Raw genomic sequence first — 17,257 nt, forward strand, 5'->3', positions numbered from 1 at the left:
TTTGGTAGGCAAGAGCGAAACCTTCGGATTTCAATTACAGATTAATATTTTAGGTCGTATTTAATAGACATTACTGTCTTTTAAGTTTATGAATCAAAATCTAACATTTAAATGAATAACTGAACAACTAAAGATCTGTAGATGATTTTACTTCTGCTGTAACCTGAAATACTATTATTATGTTCCTAAACATCAGTATTATTGATGAAGAATGAGTTTATTTACTGAATTATAGAAGGAAGTGATGTGATTTGTAGGACTTGAAATGGAGGTTATAGATGGTATTTAGATTTCTGCTACTGAACTTTGGAAATATATGCTGCCTTCTCCCATTTGAATGTTTTCCCTCACTGCTTCTTTTGCTCAGAACCCTCTGTACTTTTTCTCAACTGCTTTTATTCTTGCTGCCAGCAAGTCCATTGAATGAGTTCTAAGCCTTGGCATCTCTCTCTGCTTTTTCACTTTTTTTTTTTTTTTTTAAAAGAAAATGGCTTTTTTATGTTATTGACCTTTAATTAGCAAGTGAAGACATTCCTTAAGGAATACTTAAATCAGAATCAAGCCCACGGTAGGCACTTGATGCTTAAGAGTAGCCTCAGCTTTTCTGCTTTATGGTGAAATTTCTTTTTAAAAGTCATCTAATCTGACGACTTGGTTATCAGTTAAGCTGTACCAGTTGAGTTAGATAGTATTAAGAATGTATGTAAAGGTATGCATTTTATTTCTTTTCATAGCCTCTTCTAGAAAACAAACTGAAAGCATTCAGTATTGGAAAAATGAGTACAGCTAAGCGAACTTTAAGTAAGAAGGAGCAAGAAGAATTAAAGAAAAAGGTAATATTTAAATTGTATTTTGAGTTATCCTTGGAAATGTGTCTAAATAAGTGTATGGGCAGTAGGGAAATGCTTTTCAAAGATTCTTGACCGGGATATTTTCAGCTCCCACCACCAAGTCACATCTGTAACACAAGGTATATTTAGAGGTTTGTATCCCTGTTCCCGCCACTGTTTCTTCTATGTAAGATTTAGTTATTTTCTGGCCTCTTCTTTTTGTGTAAGCAAGTGTGTAAATATATATTGTACTCCTCTCTCTTAAATGATCAGTAATAGGCTATATACAGTGTGCTTTTCTCCATCTTGCTTTTTACACTTAACATTATATCTCAGAGATTACTGCAGGTATAATGAGATAGTCTTTGTTTTGTTTTTAAAGATTTTATTTATTTGACAGAGAGAGACACAGTGAGAGAGGGAACACAAGCAGGGGGAGTGGGAGAGGGAGAAGCAGGCTTCCCGTGGAGCAGGGAGCCCAAGGCGGGGCTCTATCCCAGGACTCTGGGATCATGACCTGAGCCAAAGGCAGACGTTTAACGACTGAGCCACCCAGGCGCCCCTATTCCTTGTTTTTTTAAATAGCTGTGTAGACATACAGTAGTTATTCACTAAAATTCTGTTGAGGGCATTTTTGTTTTGGTCTTTTGCCATTTCAGATTGTGCTGTTAATGGATAGTGTTATGCATATAGTGTTTTTGCTAGTTTATCTTTGGGATATATTCCTGTAGGTGAGATTACTGGGTTGAATGGTAAATGCATAAATGTAGCTCTGTTGGATATTGTCAAATTGCTCTCTATAAGGGCAGGGACATTTCACATCTCTCTCAGTAATGTATGAGAGGTTGTTTCCCTATAGCCTTGCCAACAGAGGATGTTTTTGAAGTTTTGCCAATCTGCTCAGTGAAAAATGGTATCTCAGTGTAGTTTTAAATTTGCATTTCTCTTGTAAGTAAGGTTGAAAAAGCTTACTTTTTTACTTTTACGTTTTGTGTAAAAGGTTACACAAAAGCTTTTGAGTTTGTTTCTGTGAGCTGTCTTCTTATATCTAAACCAATTTTTCTAGAAATTAGTAGTTTATCTCTATTTTTTAGAAACTTCGTATATTAAGTATGTTAACACTGTCTATGACACAAGGTGCAGTGTTTTTTCCCAGTCTGTCGATTGTCTTTTTATTTTGCTTCTGGTGTTTTTTCCATCCAGAAACTGTTTATTGTTATGTAATCAGATTTATCAGTCTTTCTTTATGATTTCTAGTTTTCAGTGTTTTTCTTACTCCCAGCTTGTAAAGGAATTTCCTCATGTTTTTTCTTTTTCTTTTTTAAAATACTTTGTTTATTTGACAGAGAGAGAGACAGTGAGAGAGGGAACACAAGCAGGGGGAGTGGGAGAGGGAGAAGCAGGCTTCCCGCTGAGCAGAGAGCCCGATGTGGGCCTCGATCTCAGGACTCTTGTGATCATGACCAGAGCTGAAGGCAGACAGACGCTTAACCGATTGAGCCACCCAGGCATCCCTTAAATAGTTTCATTTAAAAAAAAAATAAATATGATTCATTTGCAGTTTCTCCTGGTATATGATGTGAAGAATTGGTTCACTTTTGTCTTTTTTTCAAATAGTTATCCCGACATCATTCATTGAAAAGTTGATCTATTCTCCATTGATTTGAGATGCTTCTTTTATTGAATACTAAATTTCCAAGTGTTACTGGATTTATTTCTCTATTTTCTGTTCTGTTCCATTGGCCTTCTATGCATACATGTTTTGGGGACATTGTGAAGAGTTATAATTGAAATTGTCAAGGTTCTTTGGAGCTTTTTTTCTAATGCCAGCTGTGGAGTTATTGCTGCTTCATCTTCTAATACTCATGTCTGTGGTTTGTGAAGGAAATCTTTGTAATCACTGAATTAAATCATCATGCTTTGGAAACATCAAAAACATTAATAGGATAGTGTATTTTGACTCTTAATGTCTCTAAATTTACTTAGTGGATCCGGAATTTCTAGTTCCACAAATTGCCAGTAGAGGATCAAAGTCTTAGTTTCAATGTTAATTAGTATCTAATATCTACTAAAGATTAGATATTACCTATTAGGACTGCCAAACCTGCTTTTGCTAGCGAAGAGAAAGGTTTTGTTTACATTATTCCTTAATGAGTTTCGCCCTATGTACAATAATATTTTTCATATGAAGTAGTATTATTTTCATGTGTATTTAGGAAGATGAAAAGGCAGCTGCTGAGATTTATGAGGAATTTCTTGCCGCTTTTGAAGGAAGTGATGGTAATAAAGTGAAGACATTTGTGCGTGGAGGTGTTGTTAATGCAGCTAAAGGTTAGTGTGAATATTATAGTCCTTGAGCAAACCCCATAAGTCTTGGTAGAATCATTGTAGGTATTGTAAGATGTTTGGTGGCTTTGAATGTCACATTTCCTTTCTACCAGCACCCTCTAGTGTTGATATTAATTAGCAGCTTAAATGGCCAGATGTGGATTAATCATAAATTGGAGCCAAATAAATTTAAAAAATAGTACCTTTCAACGTTGAATACAGCATAACACTTTGCAAAAATTTTAATATGTTTCATAGTTTTACTATAAAATGACTAGTATTTTGGAGAGTAAGGTGGTAATAGGAATTTAACTTCATATTTTGTCAGTAGTGATATATCTTAGTGCTAAAAGCATTTTACTAATTTATGTTTATTTTCAAATAAAAAATCAAATAATATGAAATTATTTTTGAAAATTAGTTTTGAAACTTACTATTTTAAATTTCAGAAGAACATGAAACAGATGAAAAAAGAGGTAAAATTTATAAGCCATCTTCAAGATTTGCAGATCAGAAAAATCCTCCAAATCAGTCATCCAATGAAAGACCACCATCTCTTCTTGTGATAGAAACCAAAAAACCTGTAAGTCATACCCAAATAAGTGACTTTTTATGTTCAGAGATGATACTGCCAATGATATTTCACTACTTCCACTGTAAGCAGGACTTTGGTTTCTTGTTTTTAATTATTTTGGGAGTAGATGTTGAGTTTTGGTGTTTAATTTATAATTAGAGTAGGACATGTAGACAGTGTTTTTTTTATGTTCTTTGAGCAATGAACCTTTGGTGGTGTTATATTCATAGTATACTACAAGTAAAAAGTTGACTATATTTTAGGTATAAATATAAAATAATGGGATTGTCTTTTTAAGCAATTCTGAACTGAGGTATTTAAATAATATCAGCATGTGTAGTGGCAGTTACCTTGGAAGACTATATGTATTCCAGTAATGTATCTTTTGCCTAGAACATTTTTGGAATTAATTTGGAATTACTGTCAACTAGTGGTACTTTCTTTTAAATATTCTCAGTGTTAGAAAATTTATTTTTTGATGGGATTTTTCATGGGGTTGGAAGATAGATGTGGGTCATGTCATTTGGAGCCACACTTGGTGAAGAAGTAGGATTACACTGAACGGTGAGACTGACTTTTCTTGTGTGACTTTTAAAATAGCTCTGAAAGCAATGCAATGGAAAAAAGCAGTTTTATTGAGATGTAATTCACATACTATAAAATTTACTCTTTTAAAGTACACAATTAGTTTTTAAAATGTATTCACAGTTATGCAACAATCACTAATCTCTAATTTCAGAACATTTTTATTACCCCAAAAAGAAACCTGACACCTACTTTTAGTCATCCCCTAGCCCTGGCAACCACTAATCTACTTTTTGTCTGTTTGGATTTGCCTGTTTAGGACATTTCATGCAGATGGAATCATACAACATGTGGCCTTTTGTTTCTGGCTTCTTCACTTAGCATAATATTTCAAGGTTCATCTGTATTCCAGCACATACTAATACTTCATTCTTTTTTATAGTTGAATAATATTCTATTTTATGGGTATAGCACATACTGTTTATCCATCTATTACTTGATATTTGGGTTGTCTCCACTTTTTAGCCATTATGAGTAGTGTTGCTACACATTTGTGCGTAGGCTTTTTTTGTGGACTTGTGCATTCAGTTCTCTCATATATACCTAGAAGTGGAATTGCTGGGTCATATGGCAACTATTTGTTTAACCTTTTGAGAAACTGCCAAAACTCTTTTCTAGATTAGCTGTACCATTTTACAGTCCCATCAGCATTGTATGAGGGTTCTAATTTTAACACGTTTTTACCAACACTTGTTAAAATTGTCTTTTTTTTTTCTTTTAGATTTATTTATTTGTTTATTTGACAGAGAGAAGAGAGAGAGGGCACAAGTAGGCAGAGTGGCAGGCAGAGGGAGAGGGAGACGCAGGCTGTCTGCTGAGCAGGGAGCCCGATTCGGGGCTCAATCCCCGGATCCTGGGATTCATGACCTGAGCTGAGGGCAGCTGCTTAACTGACTGAGCCACCCAGACGCCCCTAAAATTGTCTATATTTAAAATTGTAGTCATCTTAGTGGGTGTGAAGTTGTACCTAATTGTGGTTTTGATTTGCACTTCCCTAATGATGTGGAGCATCTTTTTTATGTGTTTATCATCCATTTGTAGTCTTTGTGGAGAAATGTCTTTCAGATCCTTGGCGCATTTTTTAATTGGTCTATTTGTTGTCTTTTTATTGTTAAGTTGTAAGAGTATTTTACACTTCCTGGAGTCAAGTCTCTTATCAGCTATGTGATTTGCACATGTTTTCTCCCATTCTCTGAGTTGTCTTTGTCCTTTATTGATAATACCCTTTGAAACACAAAAGTTTTTAATTGTGATGAAGTAGAATTTATCAGCTTTTTCTTAGGTCACTTGTGCTTTTAATGTCATATCTAAGAAGCCATTGCCTCATTCAAAAGTCGTGAAGATTTATTCCTATGTTTTTCTCTTAGAGTTTTATAGTTTTAGTGGTTAAATTTAGGTATGTGAGCCATTTGAGTTAATTTTTGTGTGTGGTGTGAAGAAGAGGTCCAACTTCACTTTTTCTTGCATGTGGATATTCACTTGTTCTCGCACTATTTGTGAAAAAAGACTTTTTATTTTTCCCCATTGAATTATTTTGGCACTTTTAAGAGAGGGATTTCAAAAGCAGTTTTAAAAGAGGAGTTCCAAAGATGTTACTGATTATTTCAATAATTCATGGTCCTCCTAAGGTGACTGTTTTGAAGAAGTGCATATTTTTGGTAGTTGCTCATGGCAGTTACTTGGCAGTTCAGTTACTTTATGTTCATTAGTTTTGCTCCCTGTTGCCCTCACAACAGTATTCAGGCCTAAGTATCACAGGCTTTTGGAAGATAAAGTTTGTGGTTCCTTTACTTTAAGACCACTGCTTGTCATTTTCTTTAATTGCTTTAATAATCAAATTGTTAAATTCTTAATTCCAGAGAACAGGAAGGAAGTGTGTAGTGAGAACAGAAGCATTCTTTTTAATTTGAATAATTAGAACATAATTGGCACTAAAATAAAAATTACTTAAAATGATCTGATTATTGAACCATTAGTTTTGTTTTACCGTGTTTTGTTTGAAGTATAACTTGTCATATCCTTCATAGCCGCTGAAGAAAGGGGAGAAAGAAAAGAAAAAAAGCAATTTGGAACTCTTCAAAGAAGAATTGAAACAGTAAGTTTTATAGTGTGGAGAATGGCTGTCATAGGTATATTGAGCTGATACGTACAGATGCAGGTATGAAGAACGTAGTGTCCCCGTTATCACTAACTGCCTTACCTATGATGAGGTTGTTTTAAGTATGATAGTGATTTTTTTTTAGGGTATGCTTGAAGATGATTTAGCATTTCATCCAGCATCTAGGTTGGTAGCATAATATGGATGCAATTCAGTTGATTTATCTAATGTCCGGAGTCCTGTTTGCAGTGGAAACAATGTAGTCACTGAGATGGGGGTGAGGAGTGAGCAGACTTAACCAAGAAAGGACAAATTCATTGGTTTTGATGTTGGATTTCCTCCTCACCTTAGAAGTGAGCTTCGTACTCTAATGCTTGCATGACATGTCAGAAATTTGCTTATGACTGTTACAGCTGAGGAACTCTTTAATCTTGGTTGTTAGTACTGGCATTTAATTACTCACAAATATTTCAAGTTATATGAACATAGTATCTGGATAAACTGTATTAATAAATGTGAATGAACAACTTTTGCCTCATTATTAGTGATTATAAATATTTTCAACAGAATTCAGGAAGAGCGTGATGAGAGACATAAAACAAAAGGCAGGTTAAGCCGATTTGAGCCTCCTCAGTCAGATTCTGATGGTCAGCGTCGTTCTAGTAAGTGGCATTTATTTTAATGTTTATATTGTGATTAACTATTCTAAAAACTAAGAATTGTTTTCTTTTTCCCCTTTTAAAGTGGATGCGCCTTCAAGAAGAAATAGATCATCTGGTGGTAATACAGTTTTTTGCTTTTTTTAATTAATAGAAATTTTTCAAACTTTGTATTATGCAGGTTATAATTTTTTTTTCCCCTCTTTATCCTAGTTCTTGATGATTATGCACCTGGCTCACATGATGTAGGGGATCCAAGCACTACTAATTTATATCTTGGAAATATTAATCCACAGGTAATATTAGAAAAGTTAGATGAATGTTGGCTCATATTCTTTATAATTATGGAAGAAAATTGCTTTGTCAACAAAAAATAAAGTCAAGAATCTGAAGTAAGCAAATTTGAAGGAACCTAGAGACTATTGAAGTCTCTAAAATTATCTTATAAAATTGAGCCTTACTGGTATGGGCTGAATTGTCTTGCTACAATTCTTAAGGACTTATCTCCTCTTTCTGTAACTTGGCTATCTTAATTTGAAATATCTTACTGTGTACTGATTTTATTATTTATCAAATCAGGATTTGACCAGTGGTGAACAGTGTTCTTTTGAGACTACCCTCTTGTGCATAGCTTACTTCCTTAATGGACATCCTTTTTCTGTTTTCTCTTCATGATAGCAAATTAGTAATTTGTGAATTCTTTTCCTCACTTCAGTGTTACTTGTGTTATGAGGAATATAGTGGTAGTTATATGCTCTTTTAAAAAATTATGTTTTTTTTTTTTAAAGATTTTGTTAGAGAGAGAGTGCACAAGCAGTGGGGGAGGGGCAGACGGAGAGGGAGAAGCAGGCTCCCCACTGAGCAGGGAGCCCGATGTGGGACTCCATCCCAGGACTCTGGGATCATGACCTGAGCCGAAGGCAGACGCCCAACCGACTGAGCCACCCAGGCGCCCAAAATTATGTTTTGGACCTCATTGTATATTTACCATTTTCTCTTTTTCTCTCTTCTTAATTACATTGGGTGCTGGAAAAAGAAAAAGTGATTAGATGCTTTTTTTTTTCTTTCATCACCAACATGTACTTTCTCCTTGCCTTAAATGTGATAATCAGAGCTGACTGAAAAAAGTTGCTAAATGTCTAAACAAACCACTGCCGAAGAACAGCTTATTTTAGATGCAGGATCTCAAAAGGAACAGCAGGGGAGATAGAGGTGTGCTTTTCTTTAGCCACCCAGCCTCTTCACCCTGACCACTTACTTGTGTTTCTGGTATGAAAAGATTTGTGAATGTCCCCTGAGGGCAAGATTGTACTATTTAGGGTCCTAGTACTTGAATGGAAACTTGTAGCATTAATAGGACTCACTGTTCATTTTGTAAAAATTTGCTCGCTGTCACAGACTTCTTCCCTCCTTTTTTCTGCATGCCGAAAAAACTCTTACGCCTTTTATATTTATTTATTTATTTATCTATTTATACATTTTTATGCCTTTTAATAGATGAATGAAGAAATGCTTTGTCAAGAATTTGGAAGATTTGGACCATTAGCCAGTGTGAAAATTATGTGGCCTAGAACTGATGAAGAAAGAGCAAGAGAGAGAAATTGTGGCTTTGTGGCCTTTATGAATAGAAGAGATGCTGAAAGAGCTTTAAAAAATTTAAATGGTAAAGTTTTTTACTGCCTACTATAGAATTCAGCCTTTTTTTCTGGTTCTGAAAAGTATAAAAACTCTAGGGAAAAAATGGACCAGAAATGGAAAGGTTAAACATGGAAATTAATTCAAATTAACAGAGATCTTTTATTTTGTTTTGAGAATTACCAGGGTGACCTTTCTTTTCTTCTTTGCAGGAAAGATGATTATGTCTTTTGAAATGAAGTTAGGTTGGGGTAAAGCTGTGCCTATTCCTCCACATCCAATATACATTCCGCCTTCTATGATGGAACATACGCTTCCCCCACCTCCATCAGGACTGCCTTTTAATGCGCAGCCTAGAGAGAGGTTAAAAAACCCTAATGCTCCAATGTTACCGCCACCTAAAAACAAGGAGGATTTTGAGAAGGTAATTTAAAAAATGTACATAGGGCCGCATCTAATTTGTAAATACTAAATCTGTGGTAGTATTTCTTTTCAATAATTTTATAGAAAATGTGTGTGTAATTCTGTTTGACAACTCTTAAATAAGTAGATGTGTTCCCTGCCTTAGCCCATGGAAACCCTGTATTGAAATACTAGGTCATATTTTTATTTGTGGCTACCATTCCTTTTTTGACCACTTAGGTTTTTTTTCTCTTTGTCCACTGTTGTATCCAGGTTTGCTAAAGTGCAGTATCTAAATTTACTTTGTTCTGAGAAAGTGTTACTTTGTATTTGGTTAAGTGACTTTTCAATTAGAAAGACCTAAATAGTTAAACTGTTTGGATGGCTGCTAGCTAACTTAGTTCTCAAGATCTGAGGTATTAGAGTATTTGAGAGCATATGTGGTTTTTAAAAAAGCAGTTAACTACTCTAGTAAAGGCAAAGGGTGAGTATTTTCTTTTTATTAAACATAAAACCAACTTAATTTCAAGTTTATAAGAATTTGTTGGTTCTATTATGAAATAATTACACTTAAAATGACAGGGCTGGTTTTAAAGGCTTGGGAACAAAGTAGCAAACTGTATGGTCAGAGGCAAACAGTTAATTATTTCACAAATTAAAATCTTTATCTGATAATTCTCAGTGTAGTACCTATTTCAGTGCATTGATGTGCATTCTGGCAGGAATGTTCTGATTCTTTGCATTTGGTGAACATTTATTGTTCACTGAACACATCCATTTGCATTTATGTAATTGCTTAGTGTATAATTACTTCAAATGCAGTGATTGCCTGCAAAACTTGTGATTAGATGTGTAGTGTTTTCAATGCATTATGTATATTTTTGCTTGTTACTTGTTAACAATACTCACATATTCTATGTTTATTATCTGATGTGACTTCATATACAGACTCTGTCGCAAGCCATAGTCAAAGTGGTTATCCCAACAGAAAGGTACATGTTTTTCTTTATTATTACTGATCTAAATATAGACAATATCCCCTTCTGAATTAAAAAAAAAATGGTGTTGAGGAAAAGGTAATATCTTGACTGAGCAATGGTTCCTTCCCAGTACTTTTTGGGGGGGATATGTGACTAACTTTAGTATACTTTGCAATTTTATGTCATTATCTTTTTGTTTTTATTGTTAACAAAGTAGGGCATTTTATAGTTTTAGTAGTTAGAATGTGTTTGATACATTTAATCTGGAGTTGTTAGTTTAATAATATTGTGATGGGAAAATAGGTGTTTTAAATGTATTTTAAATTGTATATAATGTTACAGTTTGACCCAATCTGTTTTTTTCTTTTGGTTCCTGAATGATCTGTGTTTAATATGCAACCTTAGTTTGAGTTCTCCTTACTGAAGGGCATAGCTTTGTTTTTTTTCTAATTGATTAGGAATTCCTGTTATTTTCATGAACACTCAACATACTAGAAATTTTTTTCATGGTGACAAAGGTGTTTGGAATTCTTTTCTTTTCCTTTCTTCCTTTTTTTTCTTTTTCAACATAATGATAAAGCAGAAGAATTCATGCTCTAGGTATGCTCTTGCTCAGTCAAGCTAAGCCTTTTCCCAAACACAGGAACACAACACTGGTTGAATAATAAATGAACACAAAAGAATACCAAATTCTCTTTGACATTGGCCTTGGTGAGCAACACCAGCTGAACTGTCTGCGGCAGCGGGGGACCAGGAAAACATCATGGGATGGATTGGGAAAGTATACAGTTTTTGACCAGACATTGGTACGATCGACTCCAATAAATGTGGTTTTATTATAACTGAGAGACAATTTTTGTTTTTTTTTTTTGTTATTGTTGCCCAGAGTAAGATAATTGCCATTTTAAAATAAAATAATGCACTTTAAAATATATCATCTTTTTGTACTACACTGTTTCATTCTGATAGAAAAGTCACCCTTTTAAAAATGTTAAATACACCATCTTTAGGGAAAAAGTGTGATTGCAATTCTTTAATAATCTTGAATTCAGCTTAGCAACAACTAATTGTCAGATTTTGATTTTAAATAATCACATGAAATATTTTAAAACTTTTAACTTTAAATTTTCTAAAAATACATGTTATCAGTTTACAAGCCTGTTTAAAACTATAGTGGGTTATTTTTCCACTGATAAAGCATTCACAGGGAAGTATTTTTGTAGCATTCAAAAAGCATATTCCAGTAGTAGCTTTACATGTGGCTCAGCTTATTTCTAAACTAAATTTTGAGTATACATTTTGTTGAAAAGTCTTAACTCACCATTACAGTAAATCCTTTGTTTTAAACTTGCTAAACCACTTTTCATTTAATAATATTCAAGTCAAGTTGCATTTGACTTAAGTCATACAAGTTTCTGGATGTATAGTATTTGTCCCCCCAGTAATTGATTTTATATATTATGATATTTACATAAAATTTCCCTTCACTTTAATTTGACACATACCAGTGGGAGTTTTGGAACTGAATCATAACTTTACATTATCTCCCTTCCTTCCAAATAATATCATTAACTATATGGATGCTGAGAATACATTGTCATTTGGATAACAAAAACTGCATATTTGCAGAATAGTTAATACTTCTGTGAAAGAAAAATAATTTTTAGATATAAAATTAAGTGATGCTTCTGGTTTTTTGTTTTAACAATTTGAGGTTGAATTAATAGTTTTAAATATGTAGCTTCCCCTTTATTAAAGATTTAAACTTTCATATAATTTTTTTGACCTAGAGGAGGTCAAAAAAATTTTTTTTCACCATATAGAGATTTTAGTGTCCATTTAATAAGTAGGTTTGTTTGAAATGGGAGAAAATAATTACAGTGACCATGAGATAAATTTATTGTTTATGTACTCTGAAGCAGGGCATTATAGAGCCAAAAAAATCTGTCTTATTCTATAACTATATATTTATTTATATTCTAGCAATTACATGAACTTAATTTGAGCTGGGAATGCTAAAGGTGTAATTTAGTGTGTGCCTTGTACCAAGAGCCAATATCCTTTTGCTTTTCCCAATTACTATTTGCCTACTCTGTATGCTGGGGGACTGGTGAAGTGAGAAATCAAAAGCAGCTTATAATAAGCTGAGTCATTTATGCTTGATGCTGTAATTAATGTCTTAAAATAGTGTTTAAATCACATGAGTTTTAGGACCTAGATTTTAAAAATAAAGATTTTCTATGAGCCCAACCAATAAAATGATTGTACTAAAAAAGTTACAAGTTTCTTCTTGGCTTAAATATTGGAAAGTAATTGTTATAAAAAATGGGAGAGGCATCTCACCATGTCCCTTATTTTGGAATATTTTGGAAAGAGGACTCCATTTAAGGCTTTGGCAATATAATTGCTTCATTGAGTCATAATATGCAGGCAGAATTATACATCATGAGTTGTGTGAACCAGTTTGATGTGTGATCCAAAGGGATGTTGCCTCATTAAAGGTCAGATTCAATAAAAACTCCATCTGCTATATGTGTACCAGAAAAACACAAGAGTTGGATGGATTTTTTTATTAAATCAGGCCTTAAACTTGTTAAATAGTTTTGCATTTTTTATAAATTATAGTCATGTATATCACATTTCAATACCACCACAAAAGTGCTTGGTTTAGGAATATTTTCTTTTAAAACTGAGATAGTGTGTAAGTTTTTAGATGGCTATGATAACATGTAAGCTCTAAGTTTACTCATTTTATATATTTGCAGCTTTCCAATTAGTTGTGATTCATAATTTAATGTTTTGCATTTGGAAAATAAAATTAAGTGGCATTTAGAAAAAAATCTTTATTGCTATGAAGCTGTGTTGTGGTTTCCCACCCTCCCTTCATCTCTCCTTCCCCTCCCACTCCCCTATCCCCATTGTTCCACTCCCTCTTAATGCACAAGGCATTAACATATGCTCCAGGTTATTTTTTTTGTATAAAATGTTGTATTAGTCAGCAGAATTATCTTTTTCTGCACAATTATAGTAACTTAGGTCAAGTATAGTTTTATATAGTGGTAGGTCTGAATCCATTTTCTTTAACTGTGTTGTTGTTGTAGGAATTTGCTCGCCCTGATACATCGAATGATAGAGTTTGTTGTACGTGAAGGGCCAATGTTTGAAGCTATGATTATGAACAGAGAAATCAACAATCCTATGTTCAGGTGTGCATTTTTTTTTTATTGTGGTAAAATATACATATAATAGAAAATGTACCGTTTTTGCCATTTTAACATGTACAGTTGAGTGGCATCAAGTGCATTCACATTTTTGTGCAAACCACCACCATTGTCTATCTCCAGAAATTTTCTTATCTTCCATAACTGAAATTGTACCCCTTGAACAATAACTCCCCATTCCCTGGGCCCTCCAGCCTCTGGTAGCCGCCATCGACTTTCTCTGTCTCTTTGAATTTGTTTACTCTAGTTACCTCATATAAGTGGATTCATTCAGTACTTTGAGACTTGCTTATTTCATTTAGCATAATGTCTTCAGGGTTCGTCCATGTTGAAGCATGTGTAAGAATTTCCTTACCTTTTAAAGCTGAGTAATAGTCCATTGCATGTATATACCACATTTTTTTTTTAATCCTCAGGTGTGCATTTAAAAAATACTTTTTACTTATTTTTTGGAGCTAAAAATATTTGCTAGAATAAAGTTCTATAAGTATGGGGTTATTTTTGCAGTGGGATGAGAAGGCAGTTTTAGTAATTAGACTAGGATCTTGGGTCAGTTTTCTATCTGATTTTGATTTAAGTTAATTAAATAACATTGTTTTTAGCAGTCTTTAGGAGGAAAATACTACTCTTTTTTTTATGTTTTTCAGTGAAAGAGTCCTTCATAGTAGAACAATAGAGCACTATAGAAAATTGCTTATCTTCTGAACAGATATATTTAAGACATTCATTTAACACTCCTAAGTCATTTAACAACCACTGCTTTTGAAATTTCTATCTTGGGAAAATCCACTGCCAGATATAATATCTGACATATAAGCATTCAATAAAATTGATTGTAAGACTCAGTAAGATGCATACATACCTTCTGAGTACCAATGTCAGTCACAAAGGCAGTGTGGGGGCTAGGCTGAGGAAGGGGATAGATGGCAGAAGGCAGTGGGTGAGGATTTTTCTTCAGGGATCTCTGCTTTTGGTTTATTTCAAATGAGATAGGCAAATAGTATTTCTCATTTGTTTAAATTTACTTGAAGACACTCCTTTGTTAAAGAATATATTTTTTTTTTGTTTGTTCGTTTTGTTTTAGGTTCTTATTTGAAAACCAGACACCAGCCCATGTTTACTATAGGTGGAAGCTTTATTCTATTCTGCAGGCAAGTGGAATCAATTACTTTGTTAATTTCGACTCTGAGGTATTTCACCTAATAACATTCTGGACATTTATTAGGGAGATTCTCCGACTAAGTGGCGGACAGAAGATTTTCGTATGTTCAAAAATGGATCTTTTTGGAGACCACCACCATTAAATCCATACCTGCATGGGATGTCAGAAGAGCAAGAAACAGAAGCTTTTGTAGAGGAGCCTAGTAAAAAGGGAGCACTTAAGGAAGAGTAAGAATTTTTTCTTTTCCTGTTACATATTCAGAAAAGTTGCTTTAATAATTGCTTTAATGATCTTACTAAGATGTTAACCTAAAAGAAAATGTTTTTTCTTTTACTTGTGAATGTTTAAAATACATTTCTCATTTTGTGTTTTGTAATTTTAAACATCTTGACAAGTATAAGTATGTGTCCTATTGACCTCTATCTCTTCCTACTGATAAAAAATAGTGATAATCTCTTAAGCAATGAATCTCTAACAATGGAATACTTGTGATTCTTACAGAAATTACCTTGGGACCCTTGGAATTCTAGCCTCTCTGAATGCAACATTAAAGAGGAAAAATTACTGTAGAGCTTTGTGAAGTCAGATGGTTGATTATGCAGAGTCTTTACGCAAGAGTTGCAATGTGTCGCCACCATGAAAACGTATTAGTGCTCAGTCAGTATGGGTACAGTGAAGTTAGTCTGGTTTAAGAAGCAGAAACATGTAACTAGGGCGCCTGGGGTGGCTCAGTCGTTAAGCGTCTGCCTTCGGCTCAGGTCATGATCCCAGGGTCCTGGGATCGAGTCCCACATCAGGCTCCCTGCTTGGCAAGAAGCCTGCTTCTCCCTCTCCCATTCCCCCTGCTTGTGTTCCTGCTCTCGCTCTCTGTCAAATAAATAAATAAAATACTTAAAAAAAAAAAAAAAAAAGAAAGAAACGTAACTATTAAATACTAAGAGTAAGTTCTGTATACCTCATGGGGAAAAATTGGCTAAAAGATTATGGCATATAGGATTACGTACTCCATTGCATAGTCTAAATCTTTATACTAGTTGCATTGATGCATTGTTTGTGAGAGCATTTGCTAATGGAGAGCTATATATATTTGAAGCATATTTGCTTCTGCAGATGTATTTTCATCTTACTTTTGCCCAGGTCTGCAAACTCAGCCTAAAGGCTAAATCTGGCTGTCACCTGTTTTTTATAAACAAAGTTTTATTGGAACACAGTCATGCTTCCCCTCCCCTTTTCTATGTTGTCTGTGGCTGCTTTGGTGTTAATAGCAGTGAAGTCAGGTAACTACGAGAGAGACTGTATGACCTGCAAAGCCTAAAGTAGTTACTCTGATTCTTTACAGAGTGCCACCACCTGCTTTAGCCTGTTTCTAATCTGATGCAGAAGTGCTAAAGTAACTGACTTCTTCAAAAGAGAGAGAGAAACATGAAGTCTTTTTATTTTTCACTATAATGGGATAATAGTACCGGGGACATTCTCAGACACTTAAAAAAATGCCCATAATTTAAAATTTACTTTATTTGTAAACTAAAAATCACTGGAATCCTTTATTCACGAGAAAATATTCTTCTCCCATGTAAGCTCTTCAAAGAAATGTAATATATTTGGGGGGCTTAAATCAGACTTAACACAATTTAGTCTTCACAATTTTATCCGAATAGGTTTTAAAGAAATTAGTTTGTGAGCAGAAACTGTAATGGCATTTGAAATTTATATCTATAAATATTTATAAGTTAAAAACTTTTGTATTCAGACAGAGGGACAAATTAGAAGAAATCCTGCGGGGGTTAACTCCAAGGAAGAATGATATTGGAGATGCAATGGTTTTCTGTCTTAATAATGCTGAAGCTGCTGAAGAAATAGTGGATTGCATTACTGAGTCATTGTCCATCTTAAAGACACCCCTCCCCAAAAAGGTATGGGAATGATTTCTCTTTATGGAACATTGGTGTTTTTTTTTTTTGTTTGGAAGAACTTGACTGAAGAGATCTTTCCCATGCAGTCTTATTTTCCTCCTGTCTTGGGAAACTTGTTATGTTAATCAGTACACAGGTTATCAACAGGTTGAAATGTAAATGAGTTATATATTTTATCCCTGCCAAAGTAGTGGCTTTGGTAATGTTGAATTTCTTATAACTCTTCTAATTAGCTGTTATTATTGTAGCCAAACATTAGCTGTATGCTACTGATTGCAAAACATTTCAATATGGAATTTTTTCTAGATACATTATTTGCTGCTGGTTTTTATTTTTAATCTCTTTTATGTTATCTTTTGGTATTCTAGATTGCCAGATTATATTTGGTTTCTGATGTTTTGTATAACTCTTCAGCCAAAGTTGCCAATGCTTCATATTATAGAAAATTGTAAGTATAATGGTGTAAGCTGATATTCCTGAAATAAAACATTAAGGGTAAGGAATTCAGAAAAGAGGATTGTTTTGTTTAATTCATAGTCTCAGTAATAAATAATTTGTATTTCTTCGTAGTTTATAGAATTTTCTAAAAAATTGGGTTGCATTCATTAAACCACTTTAAATGTTTAGAAAGTTTTCTTATCAGTTTCTTGGTAAATTATACTAGAACAACTAAGAGTTAAAAAAATAACTTTATTTTTATTGCATATTTAGCCACTTGCGTAGTAAATAAAAAACAATAGAACTAATGGCAAGCATAGAGTATGAGACCAAAGACAGAACATTAACTGTTTTGATCATCATTGTATTGGTGTAGTTCACTGGGTTGTTTTCCTAGGCAGTAGGAAATTATGTTGCTCTATTCTTTTTTTT

At 33.8% G+C, this 17,257-nt stretch overlaps 1 protein-coding gene across 3 annotated transcripts in view; it reads left to right on the forward strand.

Moving 5' to 3' along the window:
* U2SURP (U2 snRNP associated SURP domain containing) overlaps positions 1 to 17,257 on the forward strand; it is a 58,483-nt gene that overhangs the window by 13,756 nt on the left and 27,470 nt on the right. Inside the window, exons 4-18 of one of the 3 annotated variants that reach the window (XM_081827467.1) lie at positions 735 to 833; positions 3,047 to 3,161; positions 3,608 to 3,741; positions 6,345 to 6,412; positions 6,983 to 7,077; positions 7,160 to 7,195; positions 7,288 to 7,370; positions 8,572 to 8,737; positions 8,922 to 9,133; positions 10,060 to 10,103; positions 13,193 to 13,297; positions 14,397 to 14,467; positions 14,542 to 14,701; positions 16,225 to 16,387; positions 16,756 to 16,835. In XM_081827467.1, the coding sequence (XP_081683593.1) occupies positions 735 to 833; positions 3,047 to 3,161; positions 3,608 to 3,741; positions 6,345 to 6,412; positions 6,983 to 7,077; positions 7,160 to 7,195; positions 7,288 to 7,370; positions 8,572 to 8,737; positions 8,922 to 9,133; positions 10,060 to 10,103; positions 13,193 to 13,297; positions 14,397 to 14,467; positions 14,542 to 14,701; positions 16,225 to 16,387; positions 16,756 to 16,835 (1,631 nt within the window). Of the gene's footprint in view, positions 1 to 734; positions 834 to 3,046; positions 3,162 to 3,607; positions 3,742 to 6,344; positions 6,413 to 6,982; positions 7,078 to 7,159; positions 7,196 to 7,287; positions 7,371 to 8,571; positions 8,738 to 8,921; positions 9,134 to 10,059; positions 10,104 to 13,192; positions 13,298 to 14,396; positions 14,468 to 14,541; positions 14,702 to 16,224; positions 16,388 to 16,755; positions 16,836 to 17,257 lie in introns of those variants that run through there. The other 2 variants (XM_081827468.1, XM_081827470.1) reach the window with 2 other exon arrangements.

Source organism: Leptonychotes weddellii, chromosome 1 (genome assembly GCF_054177405.1).
Source record: "Leptonychotes weddellii isolate Sample4059 chromosome 1, ASM5417740v2, whole genome shotgun sequence".
Lineage (NCBI taxonomy): Eukaryota > Metazoa > Chordata > Mammalia > Carnivora > Phocidae > Leptonychotes > Leptonychotes weddellii.